At 45.7% G+C, this 20,909-nt stretch overlaps 1 protein-coding gene across 1 annotated transcript in view; it reads right to left on the bottom strand.

The window, feature by feature from the left end:
* Positions 1 to 13,363, bottom strand: part of e2f2 (E2F transcription factor 2) — a 48,566-nt gene extending 35,203 nt beyond the window's left edge. The window contains exon 1 of the mRNA XM_055656469.1: positions 12,567 to 13,363. Coding sequence (XP_055512444.1) covers positions 12,567 to 12,809 — 243 coding nt within the window. The 5' untranslated portion in view covers positions 12,810 to 13,363. The remainder of the gene's footprint in view (positions 1 to 12,566) is intronic.
* Positions 13,364 to 20,909: the final 7,546 nt, after the last annotated feature.

Raw genomic sequence — 20,909 nt, 5'->3', positions numbered from 1 at the left:
AAAACATTTTTTTTTTGCAGCACCCTGACTAAATGCTGACTCAAACCCAAAGTGACCCCTTGATATCTCCAGAGTCAGTATCACGCACAACCTGGGCCAAACAGGGTGTGGTGGCACAGCGGTAGAGTTGCTGCCTTACAGCGCCAGAGACCCATGTTCAATCCTGCCTACGGGTGTTGTCTGTACAGAGTTTGTACGCTCTCCCTGTGACCTGCGTGGGTATTCCCTGGGTGCCCCGGTTTCCTCCCACACTCCAAAGACGTACAAATTTGCAGGTGAATTGGCTTTGGTAAAATTGTAAATGATCCCTAATGTGCGTAGGATAGTGTTAGTGTGCGGTGATCGCTGGTCGACATGGACTCGGTTGGCTGAAGGGCATCTCTAGACTAAATTACACTAGAATGGCAATCCAAAAGGAAGGTTAGCTGGCTATCCATAGAGAACATCCAAAAAAGGCCAGTGTCAGCAACAGCAGCACGCTGGTTGTGTTACCACAGGGGTGATCCAGCGGCTGGGACAAATATGCCAGGCGCACGAGATCAAACCATACCACACAAATTTAAATCCAATTAATGAAATTAATCGGAACTAAAAAGCTAGCATCTGAAGGAGACCATGAAGCAACCAGGAATGTAACAAGGACCCATCTGGATTGTTGACTTCCTATAGAGAAGGGAATGTCACACCCACATCACTGACCTTTGAAAGCCATTCAGTTACACCAAACCACAAGGTCAATGCAAAAACCAAGCTGACAACTTAATCATAAGTTAACAGCACAAGCAGTCTCATTGCCTTCACAAATCCCCCAGGCCCAACTACTAGGAATTCATTCTGCAACTGTCCTAGGGGAGGATGGAAAGCAAATTGTAGATACGGCACTTCAGAAACGGCGACTTTCTGGCCCATTCCTTCTCATTTTAGGATGATCAGCCATGATCATTTTGAATGGTGCTGCTGGCCTCGAGGGGTCGAATGGCATAATCCTGAACCTATTTTTCTATCATGGCTGAGCCAAGAAGGTTGTTGGCTGCAACCTCTCTCCCTCCCTCCCTCCCCATACCAATTGACAAACTGTACACTACAAGGGCCAGGAAGCTCGTGGGAAAGATCATCACTGACCCCTCTCACCCTGGCCACAAACTCTGCAAGGCCACTCCGGACTGTCAAAGCCATCACAGCCAGACATAAAAACAGCTTTTTTCCACGAGCAGTAGCTCTACTCAAAAACCACTGTAGCCTCCTTTTGCTCTGGTATTTTATTTAATTCTTCACATGTTTAACATAATTTTCTATTCTTAATTGTTTACTGTATATCGTGTTGTTACTTGCGAGCAAAGGCAAATTCCTTGTATGTGTACATACTTGGCTAATAAAATGTATTCAATTCAATCCCTTGATTCCATTATCCCCAAGAGCTTTATCTAACTCTCTCTTGAATACATTGTATGCATAGGACCCGCATGTCCTGGCATTTTCTTCTTGAATATGACCTATAGCAGAACCAGAAACTACTAATGTAGGTCAGCCTAATGCAGCTATAAGCTGGCTGCATGCATGCATGCATGCTTGCTACACACTGAATGCAGTGTGCATTGGGCAGTGCAAAACAGTCGCATCAGATCGGATCACAACTCTAAACCCATTCCACATCCAATGCAGGAAGATTGTTCCCGATGTTGGGGAAGTCCAGAACAAGGGGTCACAATTTAAGGATAAGGGGGAAATCTTTTAGGACCGAGATGAGAAAAACATTTTTCACACAGAGAGTGGTGAATCTCTGGAATTCTCTGCCACAGAAGGTAGATGAGGCCAGTTCATGGGCTATATTTAAGAGGGAGTTAGATGTGGCCCTTGTAGCTAAAGGGATCAGGGGGTATGAAGAGAAGGCAGATACAGGATACTGAGTTGGATGATCAGCCATGATCATATTGAATGGCGGTGCAGGCTCGAAGGGCTGAATGGCCTACTCCTGCACCTATTTTCTATGTTTCAATCATGACCGGTGATGGAAAATCCACGAGCACCCATTTCCAACCGGGATAAAAGTGCAGCATGCACGCCATCCTGACAAGGAGCATGAAGCACCACCACCTTCTCCAGTGGTCTCCACAATCAAAGAGATCAAGTGGTGAAAACTCTCCAGCAACTTAAGAACCACCACAGTTGAGCACAGGGAAGGTGCAAGGAGAGAGTTTAGAGATACAGCACGGAAACAGGGCCTTCGGCCAACCGAGTCCACGCAGACCAGCGATCTCCGCACACTAGCACTATCCTACACACACTAGGGGCAATTCACAATTTTACCGAAGCTAATTAACCTACAAACCTGTACGTCTTTGGAGAGTGGAAAGAAACCGGAGCACCTACCCGGAGAAATCCCACGCGGTCACGGGGAGTACGTACAAACTCCGCACAGACAGCACCCGTGGACAGGGTTGAATCCAGTCTGGCACCGCAAGGCGGGAAATCTACCGTGCTGCCATGTATTACGTCTCGTGCAGGGAAGGTGGTAGTGGCCACCAGAGCTCGATATTTCATTCCTGAGATATTGCCAGGAGTGTTTGTCGGGGAAATGCCCACTACAAACCTTCATCCACCACTGCAACTACTCGTGAATGAAACTACTCAGGAGATGAGGCAACTTGGCTGCATGTGCAGAAATGTTCAGGCTTGGAGCAATGAACAAGCTCAAACTGCACTAGTAATAGACTGCCCACATCCAACAAAAGCCTCAATGCCTCCCCGTACCATTCAATGTTGCTGGCATCACCAAATCCCATTATCTTCCTTCCAACATCCTGGAAAGATTTTTGACCAGAAACTAAACACCAGCTCTGTAATAATTACTGCAGTTGCAAGAGGACATTCGGAACAGGATAGGAAAGGTTTAGAGGGATATGGGCCAAACATAGGTAAATGGGACTAGCTAAGATGGGGCATCTTGGGCGAGATGTGCCAAGATCCTGTTTCTATGCTGTGTGATGCTACGAGTCATGCTCACATAGAAATATAGAATATAGGCGCAGGAGTAGGCCATTCGGCCCTTCGAGCCTGCACCACCATTCAATATGATCATTGCTGATCATCCAACTCAGTATCCTGTACCTGCCTTCTCTCCATACCCCCTGATCCCTTTAGCCACAAGGGCCACATCCAACTCCCTCTTAAATATAGCCAATGAACTGGCCTCAACTACCCTCTGTGGCAGAGTTCCAGAGATTAAAATGTTTTTCTCATCTCGGTCCTAAAGGATTTCCCCCTTATCCTTAAACTGTGACCCCTTGTCCTGGACTTCCCCAACATCGGGAACAATCTTCCTGCATCTAGCCTGTCCAACCCCTCACAGCAAGAGGCTGACGAAAGCAGATGCTGGCTTACGGCGAAGATGGACACAAAAAAGCTGGGATAACTCAGCGGGGCAGGCAGCATCTCTGGAGAGACGCAATGTGTGATCCGTCTTCAAGCCTTTTCCGCCACCGATTAGGCACAAGGCAGAACTGTGCAAAAACACTCTCCAGATGCCTGCAATGAGTATTCCCACCTTGCATCGCAAATACACCAGGGCCACCGCTCATAATACACAAGAAACATGGCAGCAAGGATTTCTGTTATTTTGCAGCACCTCTCCAACTTATGACCTCATTTACCCAGGGCAAGAGGATCAGGTGCAAATGAAAGCAACAACCTGAACATTCCCTGCGGGCTGGTTCGATGCAGAAATACTATGTCACTCATCTTGTTTTAGTTTAGTTTCAAGATACCACTCTGAGACAGGCCCTTCGGCCCACCGAGTCCGCTCCGAGCAGTGATCCCCGCACACTAACACTATCCTACACACACTAGGGACAATTTACAATTACACCAAGCCAATTATCTTTCAAACCCGTACATCTTTTGGAGTGTTTGAGGAAACAGAAGATCTCGGAGAAAACCCACGCAGGTCACGGGGAGAAAGTACGGACTCCGTACAGACTGCACCCGTGGTCAGGATTGAACCCGGGTCTCTGGAGCTGTAAGGCAGCAACTCTACCGCTGCCCCAACCATGCTGCTTGTTTGGCGAGGATGCAGGAACCCCCCTACTTAACCGCACTGTAGTAATAACCTCTGGACAAGGACTACAATTTTTCCCTCTGGCTCAACAGATCCCATTGTCACCTTAAACAAGCACCACCAGCTTCCATTATCATTTTAGAAAGAGCCTTTCACCTCCAATTACTTTATATCTAGTAGTTGTGGCATGGTGGTGCAGCGGTAGAGTTGCTGTCTTACAGCGCCAGAGACCTGGGTTCGATCAAGACTACTGCTGCTGTCTGTATGGAGTTTGAACCTTCTCTCTGTGACCACCTGGGGGTTTTCTCCGGGTGCTCCGGTTTCCTCCCACACTCCAAAGACGTACATGTATGTAGGTTCAATTGGCTTCGGGAAAACCATAAATTGTCCCTGGTGTGTAGGATGTACGGGGTGATCGCTGGTCGGCGTGGGCTCAGTGCGCCGAAGGGCCCGTTTCTGCCTTGTATCTCCAAATTCTAACATGTCTAAAGTCTAGTCTACACCACCAAACTGGAATTGGCATCCTTCACCTCGCCACCTCCTCTAAACTGCTCCATGAATCCAATCTCTAACCAAGCTTTTCACTCACTGGTTATAAATATTCCTTATTTAGAGAATGCAGATGCTGGAATCATGGGCAAAAAACTGCGGGAGGAACTCAGCAGATCAGACAGCATCTGTGGAAAGAAATTCACTGAGGACGTTTCATGTCAGGACCTTTCTTCAGTATCTGATGAAGGGTCCCAGGCCAAAATATTGTCTGTCCATTTCTTCCCTTACAGATATTGTCTGGGGTACTGAGTGCTTATTTTTAGCCCTCTGAAATGCTTAATGGAACAACACAGAAGGCTGGAGGCCAAGTCAATGGATATATTTACGGCGGAGATTGAACGATTTTTGATTAGTACGGGTGTCAGGGGATCTGGGGAGAATGGGGTTGAGAGGGAACGATAGATCAGCCATGATTGAATGGCAGGGTAGACTTGATTGGCCGAATGGCATAATACTGCACCTATAACTGATGAACCTCTTTCTTGTGAAAGAGGTTCACAAGGTTAAAAAAAAGTGTTATATCAATGGTTTTTGAAATGCTTCCACGCTTTGTCGTCATTGACATTGCTCTTCAGAGATATTTGAGAGATGAGAGGGGGACCTACACAAATCCATGTCTTTCCAATAGAAACACCTGTCAGTAAAAATCTACTCTGGTGAAAAGATGAAGGCTTGGGCTTTGCATTGCCACAATACCATCCTCGGGGCCTCTGTGCCGCTGGAAGAGTCGTTTATATTGTGTACATTTTCCAGGACCCATCGTCAAACTATCAAAGCAAAAACCGTGTCATAATGTGGGAACAAGAGAAACAGCACAAAGAAAGAGGCCAGTTTAGAAATCCTTTCAAACGAAAAAGAAAAAAAAAAAATTGCTGTTCAAACAGCAACAGCAGCACTGGTGGTTTAGATGTCTGACCAGGGTGTGGGAGAGTTGGACTCAACGCATCTCCATGTCCCAGACTTGCAAACATTTTCAGCTGTGATATAAATACGAGCATCACACCTAACCAGGCACACTCTGCAGTCTGAAGAAGGGTTTCGGCCCGAAACGTTGCCTATTTCCTTCGCTCCGTAGATGCTGCCTCACCCGCTGAGTTTCTCCAGCATTTTTGTCTACACTCTGTAACAAACCCTATTTTCCACTCAAGTCTTTGTTGTTTGCTCTCCCAGAGTATTCTTGAGACTACAAGCAGGCAATCTCAACTCTTTATCTCTCTACATCATTGTCTATATCTCTCGTTTCCCTTATCCCTAACCAGTCTGAAGAAGGGTCTCGACCCAAAACGTCACCCATTCCTTCTCTCCAGAGATGCTGTCTGTCCCGCTGAGTTACTCCAGCTTTTTGTGTCTATCTTCGGTTTAAACCAGCATCTTCAGTTCCTTCCTACACACTATTAAAGATGTATACACAATGGGGAAGTGGGAGAGTGGGGAGGGGGAGGATGAGAATAAACAAGAAGATGGGGCTAATTTATTTCTGTGAGCAACAGAGGAGTTGCTGTACCAAGCGCCAGAGACCCGGGTTCAATCCTGATTAAGGATGAAGTCTGTCTGGAGTTTTTACATTCTCCCCATGACCGTGTGGGTTTTCTCAGAGTCCTTCGGTTTCCTCCCACACTCCAAAGACGTGCAGGTTTGTAGGTCGACACAAAATGCTGGAGTAACTCAGTGGGACAGGCAGCATCTCTGGAGAGAAGGAATGGGTGACATTTCTGGTCAAGACCCTTCTTCAGACTGTAGGTTAATTGGCTTGGTTTAAATTTTAATTGTCCCTAGTGTGTTGGATTGTGTTAATGTGCGGGGATCGCTGGTCAGTGCCGACGTGGTGGGCCGAAGGGCCTGTTTCCACTCTGTATCTCTAAACTAAACAACCACCCAGCAGCCATTTTAGTTAGCTCCTCAGAAGGTGAACGATAGTTTGAGCATTGACTACAGTCCATCCAAGATGGATACCTTCCCGGACCAGGCTGGGGGGGCTGTGCTGTTAGCTGAAGGTAGCATTTAGGGGATAGTTATGAATCACAAACATATTGTGACCAGACAGTACAGTGGTTGTGACAACATTCTAACCCAGTTCACGGCCCAAATGGTGGAATGTGGAATTACGCATGGAATGCACTAGGCCGAACGAGAGCCTGCGAAATTTCAGGAAAACGGGACAAGGAAACAGGACATCATTAGGCACAAAATGCAAGTTGTCTTTTAACAAAGGTTTTCTAGTTTTAGTTTCAGAGATACAGCGTGGAAACCGGCCCTTTGGCCCACCAAGTATGTGCTGACCAGCGATCACTCGTTCACTAGTTCTATCCTGCACCCTGGGGACAACTTACAGAAGCCAATTAACATACACGTCTTTGGACTGTAGGATGAAACCGGCCAGAGCACCTGGAGAAAACCCACGAGTTAAAACGGGCCCTTCAGCCCACGCCGACCAACAATCACCTGTTCACTAGTTCCGTCCAACACACCAGTGACAATTCACAGAAGCCAATTAACCTACAAGCCTGTGGGTCTTTGGGATGTGGGAGGAAACCGGCCGGTGCACCTGGAGAAAGCCCACGCGGTCACAGGGAGAACGTACAAACTGCGTACAGACAGCACCCGTAGTCATGACCGAACCCGGGTCTCTGGCGTTGTAAGGCAGTAACTCCACCGCTGTGCCACTGTGCCGCTAAGAGTTTTTCCAATAGGTAACCTCACCAGTTTCCTTCCCTGACACACAAATGTATTAGCTGTTGGATTTCCTTACTTAGACGGCAGTGAGCACAAGCCAAGGAACACTTCATGGGCTTTAGAACAGTGTGAAAGGCAGCAGAGAAATACACGTCTCCTTCACACGACACAAACTAGTCCCGCTTCCCTTGCTGCCCATCCCCGGCATATTCCTCCAAAACCAAACAACCCTCCTTTTTGACCAAATGATACAATTCCCTTTTGAGCTTTCCTGTTGAACTTTCCAGTGCTTTTATTTAATATTGATCAATTAGAACGTCAAGCGCATGGAGGTTCGAAACAAAATTTGAAATGTCCAAATGTTGAACTAAGAAACTGCAGATGCTAGTTAAGAAGAGTCTCGATCCTCCAGAGATGCTGCTTGACTCGCCGAGTTAATCCAGCACTTTGTGTCTATCTCTGACGTCCAAATGTCGCTAACAATGTAAACAAAGCCCTCAATTCTATATCAGTTTGAAACGTGCGAACAGGCCAGAGTGAGGCCCATTCGTTATTTACATTCATCTTGGAAAACCAGAAATAGATTACTCCCAGTGTGTGCAGATGATAACAGGCATTTACATATACCCTTTAACCTACTAAAGTACTTCCCGTATCTACACAGGAGTTCATGGAACACAAACTTAAGGGGTTGGACAGGCTAGATGCAGGAAGATTGTTCCCGATGTTGGGGAAGTCCAGAACAAGGGGTCACAGTTTAAGGATATAGGGGGAAATCTTTTAGGACTGAGATGAGAAAAACATTTTTTACACAGAGAGTGGTGAATCTCTGGAATTCTCTGCCACAGAATGTAGTTGAGGCCAGTTCATTGGCTATATTTAAGAGGGAGTTAGATGTGGCCCTTGTGGCTAAAGGGATCAGGGGGTATGGAGAGAAGGCAAGTACAGGATACTGAGTTGGGTGATCAGCCATGATCATATTGAATGGCGGTGCAGGCTCGAAGGGCCGAATGGCCTACTCCTGCATCTATTGTCTATGTTTCTAAACTTGACATCAAATTGCCTTAACATCAAAACCGGAGGACAGCCATCTGAGGATTAAGGCGGAGGAAAATTTGAGAGGGACAAGATAATGAAATGATTTGAAAACAGAGAGAGTAGTAAGCACCGATGGTGGTCTTAGATGTCTGAAGAAGGGTCTTGACCCAAAACTTCACCCATTGCTTCTCTCCAGAGATGCTGCCTGTTCCGCCAAGTTACTCAAGCATTTTGTGTTTTTCTTCAGTGTAAACCAGCGTCTGCAGTTCCTTCCTGTACAAGATGTATATCTGACACCATGAAGTAAGCACTAGGTCACATTTTCCCACTGAACTGCATGCACCTTCAGGGCCTGTCCCACTTAGGTGACTGCCAGGGAGACTAGTTTTAATGGAATTCACCTACGACACCTGGCGACAACCTATGACATCACCCACGTCAACCTCAGATAGCAAAAATTGTCGCCACTGTCGCCGAACATTTTTCAACACTTCGGACATTTTGCGGCAGTCGCCTGTAGTCGCCCCCAAAAAAATAAATAAATAAATAGATAGATAGATTTTTTTAAATCGCCTAAGGGGGACAGGCCCTTTAGAGTACCTCCGAGCCAGTGGCATGAACAACTGAGCTGCCAGGGCCAAGAGTATTAAACATGGACAAGCCAAAGGGATGCATGGAAAGAAACAAGGCTCACTTGGCAGACCTCCAAGACTGCATTCTGATCCAGAAATTAAGTATGACCCTTGTTTTCATGGAAGGGTTCATTGTGTCCTTGTGAATTTGGGATATTGGCTGTACAAAGTGCTGGAGTAACTCGGCAGGTCAAGCAGCATCTCAGAACATCGATAGGTGACATTTCAGGTCGAACCCATCAGTCTGAAACAACTAGACACCAGTCTTGAGCTACTATGCGACTCATTGGAGACCCTCGGTCTATCTGGGATCGGACTTTACTGTTTTTTAACATACACTCTATGTAATTCCCTCTATGATGCATCTGTACACTGTGAATGGCTCGATTATAATCATGTATTGTCTTTCCACTGACCTGTTAACACACAGCAAAAGCTTTTCACTGTATCTCGTTAAACGTGATAATAAACTAAACTAAAGCAGGGTGCAGACCCGAATCGCCACCTATCCATGTTCTCCAGTGATGCTGCCTGACCCACTGAGTTACTACAGCACTTTGTGTCCTTTTGTGTAAACCAGCATCTGTGGTTCCTTGTCTCTACATCCTAGATTCAATGCTGGGTCAATCACATTGTGCATTGGTATGCTGCCCTTAGTCTTGAGTGCCTTTGGGCGACAGAGGCAGCATGACTGCCTGCATCTTAACTGGTTCTACTGGTAGGACTATCAAAGACATGGCATGACACCAACAGGCCAGTGCCATCTCCCCTTCCGACTGAATAGCCCCGTTAACTCTCCACGTGCTGGAAAGAATGGAGTTTTTCGTTGGAGATTTTCTAGCATGGAAACAGGCCCTTCAGCCCACCGAGTCCATGCTGACCATCAGTCACCCACTCACACCACTTGTGTGTTATCTCACTTTCACATCCACTCCCTGCACATTCAGGGCAACTTACAGCGGCTAATTAACCTAGAAAAACGCACACGTCTTTTGGGATGTGGATGGAAACCGGAGAAACCCCATGCCCAACACCACACAGAAAAATCGAGGTCAGGATCAAACCCAGGATTTTACGAGAATTATCCCAGGAATGATTGTGTGAACATATGATGGGCGTTTGAAGGCACTGGGCCTGTACTCGCTGGAGTTTTGAAGGATGAGGAGAGGGGTCCTCATTGAAACTTACCGAATAGTGAAAGGACTGGATAGCTTGAATGTTTCCACTAGTGGAAGAGTCCAAGAGCAGAGGCCATAGCCCCAGATAAAAGGGCAAAGAGTTGTGAGTCTGTGGAATTCTCTGGCTACTTTCAAGAGAGAGCTTGATAGGGCTCTTAGAGATTGCAGAGTCAAGGGATGCGGGGAGAAGGCAGGAACGGGGTACTGATTGTGGATGATCAGCCATGATCACATTGAACTGGCTCCAACGGCCAATCTGGAGGTGTGTGTTTTCACACTCCTATACCTCTTGCCTGTTGGGAGGGAGGGGGGGTGGAAGAAGAGTCGGTGGCCAGAGTGCGACTCGTCCTTGATTATGCTGCTGGCCTTGAGTCAAATAGAGTCAATGGAAGGGAGGTTGGTTTGTGTGATGATATCGGCTGCGTCCACAATTCTCCTCAATTTCTTGCCACTCATGTGGCCCCCTGGGGTGGTATCCCTTCCCATGTTTGAGGGGTGTCTCCAGCAAACCGTGCAACACCCCCCCATGTCCAGCAATGAAAGGACCCCAAAGACTGGTCCTCCCTCACAGAACCTTGGCGTTAGCAGCACCAATCTTCACGCACGTACTCCTGCAGTCTGGAGCAGGCCAGTCGGCAACATTCCTTGACTTTATCCCAAATGGTATCAAGATACTTGGGTTGTGAAGCTACCCTCATCCACAGAATACATCACATTATTGGTTTGTGCATTACACGTGTTGCAAAGCCTGTGGCATGACCAGAGGCAATTCATTCACCACAGAACACTCTGCCACCAATTTGCTCCCACAGCTCCACTATACATCTGATCCATTAAAGATAGACACAGGTCAGGCAGCATCTCTGGAGAGAAGGAATGGGTGACGTTTCGGGTCGAGACCCTTCTTGAAGAAGGGACTTGACCCGAAACTTCACCCATTCCTTCTATCCAGATGTGCTGCCCATCCTGCTGAGTTACTCCAGCATCTTGTGTCTACCTTCAGTGTAAACCAGCAGCATTCCTACACATGCCAGGCAGCATCTCTGGCGAAAAAGAATAGGTGATCCATCGTGTAGGAACGACCTGCAAATGCTGGTTTACACCGGGCGGAGACAGACACAAAATGCTGGATAAACTCAGCGGGTCAGGCAGCATCACTGGAGAAAACTGGAGTAACTCTGCCTGCTCCTGTCCCACTGAATCCATTTCCATGTACCTCACCTCCATCCTATACCCCCCCCTCTGGCCCAATCCCTCCCGATCTATGTCAAGACACCTCACACACCCTTCATCTTTTCAATTACTTCCATTTCCCAGGCCCCCACTCCCTCATTTTTACTACAAAGAGTCTGAAGAAGTCTTGAACGGAGACATCACCCATTCCTTATCTCCAGAGATGCTGCCTGTCCAGCTGAGTTACTCCAGCATGTTGTGTCTATCCATGGTGATCGATCCATTTACGTTTCTGATCAATCTGCCCCACCATCCCCAAAGATCAATAATACAATTTAAAAGATCCCTATTTAAAATAAAAAAATTCAATAGGAAAATTTCAAAACAGCAGAGCAGGGAAGACATTGGTGGAGGAGAATGGATGGGGATAGATTGTGACTAAGATACAATAAAGAGTTCAATAACTCAGTCACGTTAATTCGTTTAAATCTAACAGGTTGCATTTACAATTTAAACAAAGGCTGTAAAAGAAAAAAGTTAACTTCAACCTTTTCTTAATGGAACATTTCTTAGCTTGAGTTTTCTGTGCTTTGCTTTGAATTTCTGTACTGGCTCCAGCTCCAGCTCCAGCTCCCTGTTAGAAACGTCTATCATTGGAAGTCGGTGACGTTTTGTTTCAGCGCTATCCTCCCATCCCCCAGTTCATATTATTTGATGAGACTGAAGGTTTTGCACGGCGAGTGACAACAGCCTGGTTTGCCGATCACACACGCCTTTATCTCAACTATCACACCGGAAAAGTCCAATGCAAAGTCCTCCAGTTTAACTTTGACCCACACAGTTAAAAATAAATAAACATCCAGGAAGTCATCCCTAAGGCCCTATGACTTGGGACCACCAACCCATCAACATTATGGCAGTGACAGTTTGGTGATCCATAAGAAAAAATGACAACGCGTTTAGAAAACAAATGCATATTAATGAGGAATTACATTTTCCCTTTTAAAAAAAAAAATGCATTTGCAATCAGCCGCCTACAGAAAGCGAAACCTGCTTTGACCGGCACCAACCCCCATATCCAAACACACAAAACATATTGCAAACATTAGCATTTTGTTGCCATAAAATGAATGATTTAAAAAAAAAATTAAAAGCTACATTTCCTGGACAATGACCTGGGATTTGCAGGATCCAAGTGAGGCACGCAGCCACAAAACAGCACGTTTAATTTCCAAGTGAATGTATTAATTATTAAATCACACTTACCGGCAACCGGCCTGCGATACGCCTTATTGTTTTAAGTTCAGGTCCATGCGGGGTCGTGTACAGGCAGTCCCCACTGTGGTCAGAGTATATTGCTCCTACATTCTGAGTTAAATAAGGTATATTTGGGACTTGGGGACTGCACAAACCCGTGCCTCCATTTTCCATATTAACAACTTTTTTCTGGGAGCTGGAGACGACCCTAATGATGCCCCTGCCCGGGGCAGGAGAGATCCCCTTTGGCATGTTTTGCAAAGCAGTAATCTTCCCCCCACTCTCTCCCCCCTTTTGTTTGCAACGAGAGAGAGGGAGAGGAGAGAGGGAGGGAGGGGGCAAAAGAAAAAAAGACTGCTTTCAACCCGGGTTTTATCTGTAAAATAAAATGCAAAGTCAACAAATGTAACCATATAAATGATCAGCAGAGTCCCGGGATTAAACTGCAGGGTGTCCCGCTCCTGGTGCAGCTATGGATTCAGCAGGATGCAATGGATTGTGAATGGATCCCCTCTGAATCAGAGGGGAAAAATGGCTGCAGAAACTATAGCAGCTCCTGAACACAGTCTGATTCAGAGTCAGAGTCTCAGCCTCTGGCGCCAAAGCTTGTGCCGCGAAATTCATATTTCCCGCCATCTACTGGAAATTACAGGCGCTGATTGGTGGGAAACTGACTAGGCTACATGTCATATACATGCAGCAGCGACCAATCGCAGCGCTCTCGCTGGCTTCTTAAAGCCACACACACACATTCACTCACACAGACATATACACACACACACACACACACACACACAGACACACACAGACACACACACCACACACACACACACACACACACATACACACACATACATACACACACACACACACACACACACACACACACACACACACACACACACACACACACACACACACACACACACATACACACACACACACACACACACACACATACATACACACACACACACATACACATACATACACACACACACACATACACACACACACACACACATACACATACATATACACACACACACACACACACACACACACACACACACACACACACACACACACACACACTCACACACACACACACATACACACACATACACACACACACACACACACACATATACACACACACACAGACATATACACACACACACACATACACACACACACATATATATACACACACACACATACATGCATTCACTATATACACACACACACATTCACCCACGCACACATTCACCCACGCACACATTCACCCACGCACACATTCACCCACGCACACATTCACCCACGCACACATTCACTCACCCATACACACACATATATACACACACTCACACACACATATATACACACACTCGCATATATACACACTCACACACATATATACACACACTCACTCACACACACACACACATACACACACTCACACACATATATACACATTCACACACATATATACACACATTCACACACATATATACACACGTTCACACACATATATACACACATTCACACACATAGGCACATACACATATATATACACACGCATACTCTCACACACATATTTATATAGTAAGTAAGTAATTTTTATTTATATAGCACTTTTAAATCAAAACATTGAAGCCAAAGTAATTTACAGAGAAGAAATTAGATTACCATACATCCATATAAAAGAAAAAAAGACACAATACACCATAGGATTCAACATGAACCCCCCCCCCCCCCCCCCCCCCCCCCCCCACAGCAGAATCAACACTTTCCACTGTGAGGGAAGGCACCAACAAGTCCAGTCCTCCTCCTCCTAGTTCACCCGAGGTTGGGGCCTATTTGAGGCCTCCGCAGCCAGTCGCCGCATGTTATAGGCCCTCTTGCCTATACACACTCACTCTCACAAACACACTCACACACTCACTCACACATACAAACATACATACTTATACACTCACACACACACACACATATATTCACACACGTATACACACACACACACATAGGCATAGAAGGAATGGGTGACGTTTCGGGTCGAGACCCTTCTTGTAAATGTAATACATTTTTATATCACATATCCTTGCTTCCGACACAGCTGTTGATTTATAATGAAATGTGAAAGCTGTGCCTGCGAGTTATTCGACTATGAAATGGCATCACAGGCAAGTGAGTTTATCCTTGCTTTCCCTCTCTCTACGTGCCCCCCCCCCCCCCCACCCTAGTTCTCTGACAAGTTTCACTGTCCTCCTGATTAATTTTACTGTTTGAATGCCTCGTTGTCACCTTCCCCCCAGCTCCTACTACATCTCCTAGAGCAGCATCTGCTTTGATCTGTCGTTTTCACACCTCACCCTTCCATATCTCTATTCCTCTCCCTTGACTCTCTGTCTTGCCCCGAAACATCAGCCATCCCTTCTCTCCAGAGATGCTGCCTGTCCTGCTGAGTTGCTCCAGCATTTTGTGTCTATTGTCTGAGTTTATCCTTGACATTTACATACGCAGGCATCTTTAGAGTTCAAGAGTCAAGACAAGAGTGGTATATTATCATATGTCCCAGATAGAACAATGAAATTCTTACTTGCTGCAGCACAACAGAATATGTAAACATAGTACGTAGTGCGTAATGGGAGAGAAAAAAAAGAAAAAAGTTCAGTGTGTATATACACACATACACACACATACTCAATAAATGAACAAATATAGTGCAGTAATAATAATAATAGTATGTTATAGTTCAGAGCTTATTTGTTGCCGTGTTTAATAGCCTGATGGCTGCAGAGAAGAAGCTGTTCCTAAACCTGGATGTTACAGTTTTCAGGCTCCTGTACCTTCTTCCCGATGGCGGTGGTGAAATGAGTGTGTGGCTTGGATGGTGTGGGTCTTTGCTGATGATGGCTGATGATGAGGTAACGACTTCGATAGATCCCTTCGATGGTGGAGAGGTTAGAGCCAGTGATGGACTGGGCAGTGGTCACAACTTTCTGCATTCTTTTCCGCTCCTGGACGTTCTCTGGAAGTTGCCGAACTAGGCCATGATGCAACCAATCAGTATGCTCTCTGCTGTGCACTTGTTCAAGAGAATCCTATTTGACATACCGAATCTCTGTAATCTTCTCAGGAAGTAGAGGCGTTGATGTGCTTCTTTATAATTGCATCAGTGTGCTGGGACCAGGAAAGATCTTCGGAAATATGCACGCCCAGGGATTTGAAGTTTTTGACTCTCCCCATTGATATAGACAGGACTGTGGGTCCTCATCCTTCCTCTTCCAAAGTCCACAATCAGTTCCTTGGTTTTACTGATGTTGAGAGCCAGGTTGGTGCTGGCACCATTTGGTCGATCGGTCGATCTCACTTCTGTACTCCGACTTATCACCATCTGTGATTTGTCCAATAACAGTGGTGTGGTCGGGAAACTTGATGATGGAGTTCACACTTGATGATAGAGATACAAGGTGGAAACAGGCCCTTTGGCCCACATAGTCCTCACCAACCATCAATCACCCATACCATGGTCCTATGTTCTCCCATCCTACACAATAGGTTCAATTTACAGAAGCCAATTAACCTGCAAATCTGCACGTCTTTGGAACGTGGGAGGAAACCAGAGCACCCAGAGAAAGCCCATACAGTCACAAGGAGAACATGCAACACTCCACACAGACAGCATCCGAGGTCGGGATCGGACCCAAGTCTCTGGCGCTGCAAGGCAGCAACTCTACAGCTGCGCCAAAGTGCAGTCGTTCATGTCACATGCGTTATATACACAGACACTCAATCAATCTGATGGGTCCTGACCCAAATCGTCACCTATCCATGCTCCTCAGGGATGCTACCTGACCCGTTGAGTTATTCGAACACTTTGGAAGCTTATGTATAAATCAGCGCCTGCAGTTCCTTGTTTTTGCACTTTTAATGTTCTTCTTCTTCTTGCGTATGACGTGCACAGCCTAAAGTTGCAGGACAACTTGTTCTATTTGATCTTATTTGATTGTGCACACCAGGTTGATTGCATTCGTCGAAACAGGGCGGACCACGTGAAGGTTGAAATCTCCCACCCCACTTTTCATGTTGTTGGCGAGCAAACAGAAATGGGAGCTCAGGGCCATAGAAGTCAATTCAACTAAGTGACACTGTCCAGCATCAAATGAAAGGAACTAATGTCTTAAACTATTCGAGTAGTACAAGGCAATTTACACCAAGACATGCGTATAAAAAATGGGGGGAAGGCAGGAGAATGAGGTTGAGAGGGAAAGATAGATCAGCTGTGACTCAATGGTGGAGTAGACATGATGGGCTGAATGGCCTCATTCTGCTTTTATGACATGAACTTATGAAACCCAGATTTAACATGTCTTCCAAAAGGCAGTACTGCACTCCTTCAAACTAATCTTACCTGCCTGCACATGATCCACATCCCTCCATCCAAAGAGCTTCGAAACCATCTCTATCGTATTTGCCTCCACCACCACTGCTGGCAAAGTGTTCAAGGCACCCATCACCCTTTGTATAAAAAAAATTACTTCCTCCAATACTCCTTAAAACGTTGCCCCTCTCATCATAAAGCTATGCCCTCCTGTCTTTGAGATTCGCTCCCTAAGAAAAAAGGTTTAGATGGACTACCCTATCTATGCCTCTCATACTTTTTTGACAAAATTCATAAGGTATAGGAGCAGAATTAAGCCATTCGGCCCATCAAGTTTACTCCACCGTTTCATCTATAGCGTAGATGGAGACAATGGTGGGAAGTGCGGTCTGTGAGGGGGTGGAGAGGGCATATGTCCACTGCACACTCATCGAGTCCCCTCTCCAAAGCCATCAGTGGCCCAGCGTCAAACCCTCGATGGAGTGGCTGGCTGAAGGAACAAGCTCATGAGTGGAATTAGGCCTTTTGGCCCATCGAGTCTACTCCGCCATTCAATCATGGCTGATCTATCTTTCCATCTCAATCCCATTCCTCATACCTTCTACCCGCAACCTTTGACACCCTTACTAATCAAGAATCTGTCAACTTCTGCTTTAAACAGACCCAGTGTCTTGGCCTCCTATCCATGTCTCTCCTCAGCCTCTAACGCTGCAAACAAAACAAGCTAGGTTTGTCCAACCTAGGGTTGCCAACTGTCCCGTATTAGCTGGGAATCCCGTATATTGGGCCCTTGTCCCGTATTTGACTGCGATTGCTTGGGTCGAGGGGACTGTCGGGTCAGGTCGAAACTCCGCATCCGGCCCCGCACCACCCATCCCGACGTACTGTATCCTACAGAGTGCAGCAGGACCTTCGGACATTCCCTCACCACTGACACCACCACCCCTCCTTCTCATTGCCGATCATCGCTTCATGAGTTGGATGGGGTGCTGGACTTTGCACGTGACCTCGCCGAAGCCCAAACTCCTACGCTCCTGTGCAGTCCAGCACCCGGGCCAATTCATCATTCACCCAGCCACAGCCAAGTCGGTCAACAAATTGCTGTCGGGAACTTGTCTCTTATTTTGAACTTTTGTCCCTTATTTGGGAGTGAGAAAGTTGGCAACCCTAGTCCAACCTCTCCCTATCGCTAGTATCCTCTAATCCAGTCAGCATTCTGGACTCTCTCCATAGCTTCCGCATCCTTCCAGTAAAGGGGCAATCACAACTGCACACCATATGTTTGTACTCTTAGTGGATGTAATTGCTCAATGTCAAAGAAGAGCAGCATAGTATTTCCTGGTGTCCTGGCTAACAATTCCCCCCTAACCCCTATTACTCATGGTTGATTTACCCACTAATTATCACTGCAGTTTTCTGCTATGCTTGCATTGGCCATGGTGTTCCCCTTTACCTCATTGGCTGCGAAGGCTTTTGTGAGATGTATAACAGTGAAGACATTAAGGTCTGATATTCTTTAAAGCCCGAGGAAAGTCATTTTTAACTATAAACAACAAACTTTATCAACGGGGAGAATTTCCAAAGGCTTCTGTCCTAATTTTGTTGCAAACTCTTCAGTACTTTTCCTTTCACTCTACCCCTCACACAATAGACATTGTATTGGTGTGATTTCCTTTTCTGTTAAGAAATTACTGTCAAAGGAAAGGAGGCACCTTGCCCAATAATATTACAAATTCCATTTATTAAAAAAAAACAAGATTGGAGAAACAAGCACTTCCTCATTGAGTAATTATGAAGACCAGAAGCATGGATCGCACTGGCATCAAGATAGAGAGAGAGCTCAAATCAAATACACTGAATGTTATGCAACATGGAAGTTTGTGTTGGTGTTTCCTGAAATCAGAGCCATCTGCAAATCCTCCCTTTATTTCAAAATGTCGAAAAAAGGAACTGCAGATGCTGGTTTATACCAACGCTAGATTCAAAGTCAGCACTTTGTAGTAACTCAGCGGGTCAGGCAACATCTCTGGCAAAAAAAGGAGGGGTGACGTTTTGGTTCGAAACCCTTCTTCAGACTCGGACCCAGTACTTTGAACTCTTCAGCATTTTGTGGCTTTCTCCCTTTATTTTACTTGTCTATCTTCCGCTTCTGGTAAGCCTATCTGGTTAGCGGAGAGAAGGTTGATTTAATTTCAGAGTCTACATGGGGTGGATGGATATAGGGTGGCAAGTTTAGAAATTTCTCCCAGCTGTTATCAGGCAACTGAGCTATTTTACTAACATCTAGAGAGATGTTCTAGATTCATTGGAGACCCTCAGACTATCTTTGATCGGACTTTACCAGCTTTATCTTGCCCTAAATGTTATTCACGTTCCCTTCATCATGTGTCTGTACACAATGGGCGGCTCGATTGTAATCATGTATTGTTTTTCCGCTGACTGGTTAGCACGCAACTAAAGATTTTCACTGTACCTCGGTACATGTGACATTCACTGTGATCATGGCTGATCATCCACACTCAGTACCCCGCTCCTGCCCTCTCCCCGTATCCCCTGACTCCGCCATCTTTAAGAACTCTATCCAACTATCTCTTGAAGGCATATAGAGAATTGGCTTTCACTGCCTTCTGAGGCAGAGAATTCCACATTTGCAACCCTCTGTGAATTTTTTTTTCCTCATCTCCATTCTAAATGGCTTACTCCTTATTCTTAAACTGTGGCCCCTGGTTCTGGACTCCCCCCCAACATCGGAAACACGTTTCCTGCCTCTAACATGTCCAAACCCTTAATAATCTTATATGTTTCAATAAGATCGCCTCTCATCCTTCTAAACTCCAGAGTATACAAGCCCACACTCTCCATTCTATCAACATATGACAGTCCCACCATCCCGGGATGGAACCTCATGAACCTACGCTGTACTCCCTCAATAGCAAGAGCAAAGGGGCATCTGGAAAGAGGGATGCTTTTAAAAGAGTGATGATGGGAGGTCAAGTCATGCCTGTTCCTGGTGGACTGAAGAGCAAGGCAGTAAAGATTGAGAGTTATAAGGACCAAATGAGGGCAAGTGGGACTAGCTTAGATGGGGCGCCTTGTACAGTATGAACGAGTTGGGCCGAAGGACCTTTATCCATGCTGTATGACTCTTTGACCATAAACATAGATTATCTGGGTTATCCATGCTGTAAAACTCTCTGAAAATAAACAGTTTCATCTAATTATTTTTTCCTATCCTCTGAAAACTGGCTGCACATGGAGAATGGCAATGATATAGTGCTCTGTAATTACAAAATATTTTTGATACTTTTCTGGTCAAGGTGACAGTTCCATGTGCGTTCACAGTCCCGTTAAAGAGTCCAAATCTGGAATTCTACACAATCTCAAAAATAGCCCTTCATCTGTCCATTAGTTTAATCTCAGTAAACTTTGCCAGGTATTAGCTATGATTTACAAATTCACACCAGCCTATTCTGCAAGCTGGAGATTCTCAGTGCGCTCAGTCACAATATACTTAATTATAGACTCCGGTTATATTCTGACAACAGATGTTAAGCTCACTGGTTTATGAACCTCTTGCTTCACTCTTACCCTATTTTGGTGCTCACCTCGTGTCAATGGGGCAGGCAATGTGATCACCTGTATGACTGTGTGTGTGTTGTTACTACCCTGCAATATTGTGCAATAACAACACCATACGAAAGTAGGAGTTAGAAGGGCAGGCCATTCAGCCCTCATGCTATCGCCTGCTGCTCAATAAGATTACGTTAATCCAAATTTCCGAATGTCCACTTTCCTGTCCTCTCTCCATCACTTTGATTACTGAGTAAAAAACAAGCTATCTCAGATTAGAATATATTTATAATTTAGCCTCCATGCCGTCCAGAGGGAAGGAATTCCTAAGACCCTTTGAGGAGAGGAATTCTTCCTCATTCCACTCTACTTTTTCTGAGATTATGTCCTCTGCCCCT

The sequence above is a fragment of the Leucoraja erinacea genome, chromosome 26, assembly GCF_028641065.1.
Source record: "Leucoraja erinacea ecotype New England chromosome 26, Leri_hhj_1, whole genome shotgun sequence".
Taxonomy (NCBI): Eukaryota; Metazoa; Chordata; class Chondrichthyes; order Rajiformes; family Rajidae; genus Leucoraja; species Leucoraja erinaceus.
The sequence above is the reverse complement of the archived record's forward strand: the minus strand, read 5'-3'. Positions and strand labels throughout refer to the sequence as shown.